General features: G+C 42.3%; 1 protein-coding gene across 1 annotated transcript in view; it reads left to right on the top strand.

Moving 5' to 3' along the window:
• The window catches only part of LOC106873287 (DNA-directed RNA polymerase III subunit RPC2), a 78329-nt gene that overhangs the window by 22223 nt on the left and 50340 nt on the right, over positions 1-5766 (top strand). The window contains exons 14-16 of the mRNA XM_052965909.1: positions 1043-1248; positions 4028-4102; positions 5296-5394. Of these exons, the coding sequence (XP_052821869.1) occupies positions 1043-1248; positions 4028-4102; positions 5296-5394 (380 nt within the window). The remainder of the gene's footprint in view (positions 1-1042; positions 1249-4027; positions 4103-5295; positions 5395-5766) is intronic.

The raw sequence follows: 5766 nt of genomic DNA, 5'->3' as shown, positions 1-5766 counted from the left end.
GGCACATAAAAGACACCATTTCGAGCGTGGCCGTTTTCGTGCGGGTGACACGTAAAAGCACCCACTACACTCTCTGAGTGGTTGGCGTTAGGAAGGGCATCCAGCTGTAGAAACTCTGCCAAATCAGACTGGAGCCTGGTGTTGCCATCCGGTTTCACCAGTCCTCAGTCAAATCGTCCAACCCATGCTAGCATGGAAAGCGGACGTTAAACGATGATGATGATGATGATGATGATGAAGTATCAATAACATTCGGTTCGGTTCCATTGTCTGGCATCTTGGACAGGTATCTTCTGCTAAAGCCCCTGACCAACCATCCCATAGCCTTGTAAGTGGATTTGGTAGAAACTGTGTAGAAGCCTGTTGTATATATTGTCATCATTGTTTTAACATCTACTTTTCCACTTTTCCATACTTTCATGGGTTGGCCAGAGGTTATTCAGACAGATTCTCAACAATTTCATGTCCTTTCTGTTGCCAACACTATCATCATCATCATCGTCTGATTTCAATGCTGGCATGGGTTAGATGGCAGACCTTGGACTACAATGCAAACCTTGGACTCGGTTGCTCCTCTCAAACTGTCTGACCCATGCTACATGGAACATAGATGCTAAATGATGATGATGATGATGATGATGATGATGAATAGCAAAATCTAGTTACAGCTGTCCTTTATCAAACTTATATGCTTTGAGGATAAACTTAATGCATTGTCTGGTTTAACAAACCACATGGTATCTTGAGTGCTTTTAGCACTGTCCATTCTGTTGCGAGCTCTTGGGTCAGATTTCTAGTTTGCGGGCCCTTTCCTCCCTTCCGCTAATTCTTGAGATCCTGTTAAAGGTCAAGGGTATTGCCTTCCCACCTGACTAAAATGATAAAAATAAACGAAGTTCTTTTTCATCATCATCATCATTATCATCATCATCATCATCATCATCATTTAACGTCTGCTTTCCATGCTGGCATGGGTTGGATGGTTTGGATGGGTCTGATATGATATGGCAAGGTTTCTACAGCCGGATGCCCTTCCTAACGCCAAATCTTGTTTTATAAAGTCTTTTTATTTTATTTTATTTTGTTTTATTCAGGTAACATTCTTGGTGTTATTCGTGATTACCGCCGTCTCATTAACACATTCCGTCTCATGAGACGAGCAGGTTACATCAGTGAGTTTGTTTCGGTCTATCCCAATCATAAACACAGGTGTGTCTATATTGCAACAGATGGCGGAAGATTGTGCAGGTGAGTAGTTTCCTTATATTCAGCTTAGATAATCTCTGTGTGTTATCATCATCATCATCATCATCTTTTAATGTCCACTTTTCCATGCTGATGGAATTTGCTCAGGCAGATGTTTTTTTATGGGTGGATGCTTTTCCTGTCACTAACCCTCCCTTGTTTCCATCATCATCATCATCATCATCATCATCATCACTGTCGTTTAATGTCCGCTTTCCATACTAGCGTGGGTTGTACGATTTGACTGAGGCCTGGCGAACCAGATGGCTACACCAAACTCCAATCTGATTTGGCAGAGTTTCTACAGCTGGATGCCCTTCCTAACGCCAACCACTCCGAGAGAGTAGTGAATGCTTTTACGTGCCACCGGCACGAGGGCCAGTCACATGGTACTGGCAACGGCCACTCTCAAAATGGTGTATTTTACCTGCCACCTGCACAGGAGCCAGTTCAGCGGCACTGGCAATGGTAATATTTCTCTGTGGCCAGACACAGAAGACTGGAAGTAAATAACATCTCTTGTATGACATCGATGCTCATTTGCAACCATCACGTGATGTCAAGACAAGGCCGCATGTGCCTGCATGCACACAGCTGCCTGCAGTGGGACAGAACCCAAGACCGCAAAGTTAGGAAGCAATGTTAACCACCCAGCCATACCTGTGCCACTGTAAAAGTAATCTCCCGCTGAGCTGAGTCTGCAACCCTTGTTTCATTTCCTGGTTGTGATGATTTCACTTTGGTCATTCTGTTTCCGTAAAGAAGTAGTTTACAAAGTAAGGGTTTATTGTAAATTCAACAATACCCTTTTGCCATTGGCCCCTACCAACCATGGCAGAAGACAGCGGCAGTCAGTATCTGCTTCCCAGATATTGGCCCTGTAAATAATCCTGTAACTGTAGGGTTTAAGGGATTTTGTCCTTTAGATAATGGGGCTGCGGTGGGAGTGATGGTTGGTGTAATTTCCATAGCTCTGGTTAAATTACTGTATTTTAACATGTATAAAGAACCCTTTTTTCTTCTTCAAAAATTAGGTTTAAAAAATATGGGAGTTTCTTATACATGGATAGTATTATAATCCCTTACAAACCGTTTTTCCATATTTTAAGCCACCAAATTAAGGGGTTCCTTATACACATTAAAATACGCGACTTGTAGTACGTGTGACCTCATTAAATTCTTTGCAGTATTTAGTTACCTCCCTTTACCTTCTGAGTCAAATTGCACTGCTGTCGCCAATGATTTTCGTCCTTTAGGGGTGGGGCAGTCTGATTGTATGTGAGTTGATGAAATAAGTACCAGTCAAATACTGGGGTTATTAGGCATTTAATACATTCCCCATCTCCTTCAGCAGTTTTATTACATCTGTGTGGTGGCAAGAATCATTGACACCCCTGGGGGATTGGAAGAATGGACTAGCCAAACTCTTATAAAGAGTAGCATCTTGGTGGAGATGAGAGGGTTCAGTAGGAGTTGTAAGAGTCAGTGTGTTAGTTCCGTGTTGAACTCGCGCTGAGCCCGTAAGTTGCCGTAATGGTAGTTGTTTGAATTACTGTGTGGTGGTCCCGTCGTTAGAATGTGATAGGGGTTCGATTCCCCTCATCATCATTGTTTAATGTCCGTTTTCCATGCTGGCATGGGTTGGACAGTTTGACTGAGGACTAGCGAGCCAGTAGGCTGCACCAGGCTCCAGTCTGATCTGGCAAAGTTTCTACAGCTGGGCGCCCTTCCCAACGCTAACCACTTCGAGAGTGTAGTGGATGCTTTTTATGTGCCACCAGCATGGGGGCCAGTCAGGCAGCACTGGCATTGATCGCGTTCGGATAGTGCTTTTTATGTGCCACTGGCACTGGAGCCAGTCAGTGGGTACTGGCATCGGCCATGTTTAGATGGTACTCTTTACGTGCCACCAGCACAGGAGCCAGTCAGGTGAACCTAGCATTGACCATGTTCAGGTGGTGTTTTTTACGTGCCACTGGCATGGGAGTCATTCAGGAGACATTGGCATCGATCACATTCAGATGATGCATTTTATGAGCCACTGGAATGGGAGCCAGTCAGATGGCACTGGCCGCGGCTGTGCAGTATTAACCAGCTAGAAGCACATAAAAGGCACCATCTGAATGAGGCCAATGCCAGTACCCTTGTGACTGGCCCCCGTGCTGTTGGCACGTAAAAAGCACTATCCAAAGGTGATCGATGCCAAGCCCGTCTGACTGGCTCCTGTGCCGGTGACACGTAAAAAGCATCCACTACACTCTCGGAATGGTTGGCGTTAGGAAGGGCATCCAGCTGTAGAAACAGTGCCAGATCATATTGGGGCCTGGTGCGGCTACTCGCTTTCCAGACTTCAGTCAAACTGTCCAACCCATGCCAGCATGGAATATGGACGTTAAACGATGATGATGATGGTGACTCCAAGAAAGCTTGTCAGGCCATTGAGTGTTCATTGTTTGAAAGACTTAAAAGAAAAATTACCTCAGGTGGAAACAGGTGAAGATTGGTGCCTTAAAGAGCATCTGACCATAGGGAAACCTCCCTCAACAAAGAATCTTCTGACCCATGCAACCACAAAATAAGTAGACATAAAACAGTGATGGTGATGATTTACCATTTTGACATGGTACACAGCTACCAGATCGTTATTTTAATTAGTAGCATGAAATAATTGTAAGAAAACCTGATTGTATGTTTCTTCGTTATTACTAAATTTTACACTTTAAGAATTTTACCTAAATTTGGAATATTTTGTAATTGAATTGGTTGACTTCTGTTTTTGCAGACCTTACATCATTGTCACGAAAAGCATCCCTCTGGTTACCAATAAACATATTGAAGAACTTTCCCAAGGATTTCGGTAAATATTGCTCTATTGTTTCATAAACCTACAGCAGAACATGCCTGATACAATCGCACAACACAAGCATACAACTTGCACGCTGTGTGTAAGTAGTACCCAATACTTTATTCTGTTGTCCCTTGAAAGGATAAACAGTAAAGTTGACTTCAGCTGGATTTGAACCTAAAGCATTTTATCTAGTGCTCTTGTAATTCTGTGAATCCATCACCCTCTTATTACTGTTAGCGGTGATGATGGTGATGATGATGGTTTTCTTGCATAGACATCTCTTTATCTTTTACTTGTTTCAGGCATTAGACTGTGGCCATGCTGGGGCACACCACCTTGAAGAATTTTAGTTGAACGTATTGACCCTGTTCAACCCCGTTTGACCCCAAGTCGAGCATATTGACTTTTTTTTTTTAAAGCCTGGTACTTTTTCTGTCAGTCTCTTTTGCTGAGGTGCAAAGTTATGGGGACATAAACACACCAACACTGGTTGTCAAGCGTAGATATCATCATCATCATCGTTTAACGTCCACCTTCCATGCTAGCATGAGTGGAATGGTTTCACAAGGGCCGGCCAAGCAGAAGCCTGCACCAGACTCTTGTGACTGTTTTGGCAGGATTTTTACAGCTGGATGCTTTTTCTAATGCTAACCACTCAGTAGAGTGATATATAGGCGCAGGAGTGGCTGTGTGGTAAGTAGCTTGTTTACCAACCACATGGTTCTGGGTTTAGTCCCATTGCTTAGCACTTTGGTCAAGTGTCTTCTACTATAGCCTCGGGATGACCAAACCCTTGTGAGTGGATTTGGTAGACAGAAACTGAAAGAAACACGTTGTATACACACACACACACACACACACACACATGCAAACACACACACACACACATGCAAACACACACACATACACAGTAAAATGTCTTTGTCATTTATTAACTTTGTGTTTGGAAGATATAAATTAACATGAAACTTTGATGGAAGGTTTTAATTTAGATCATTTAAAAACACAATTAATTTCGTGGAATGGAGGGGCTTAGAAGCAGTTTGGCATTAAAAAAAGGGTCAAGCTGTTATCTACAAATCAGTTGAAAATAGACAAAAATTTGTTTATCTCAGTTTCAACTGAAATCATCATGAATTTAAAAGTCTTCATAAAATTTGAAAGAAATTTAAAAATTCTTTGTGCTTTTGCCATTTTTACAGGAGTTTTGAAGATTTCCTGAAAGAAGGTCTTGTGGAATATCTTGATGTGAACGAAGAAAATGATTGTATGATTGCGTTAAATGAAGACCACATCAAAGAGTAAGTAAAACATTCGTCAGTGGTTTTTGTAACTGCAGTCTGTTTTTATAATTGTCAATGTAAAGGCACATAGCCTAGGGGTTAGGCAGTTGCACTCGTGGCTACTAGATCATCATCATCATCATCATCATCATTTAACGTCTGCTTTGTGTCCATTGTTGCATTGTGTCCAATTAGCTCCATCTAATCGATCAATATATAAATATATATATATATATATATATATATCATCATCATCATCATCATCGTTTAACGTCCGCTTTCCATGCTAGCATGGGTTGGACGATTTGACTGAGGACTGGTGAAACCGGATGGCAACACCAGGCTCCAGTCTGATTTGGCAGAGTTTCTACAGCTGGATGCCCTTCCTAA

This window comes from Octopus bimaculoides, chromosome 2, assembly GCF_001194135.2.
Source record: "Octopus bimaculoides isolate UCB-OBI-ISO-001 chromosome 2, ASM119413v2, whole genome shotgun sequence".
NCBI classification, from domain to species: domain Eukaryota; kingdom Metazoa; phylum Mollusca; class Cephalopoda; order Octopoda; family Octopodidae; genus Octopus; species Octopus bimaculoides.
The sequence above is the reverse complement of the archived record's forward strand: the minus strand, read 5'-3'. Positions and strand labels throughout refer to the sequence as shown.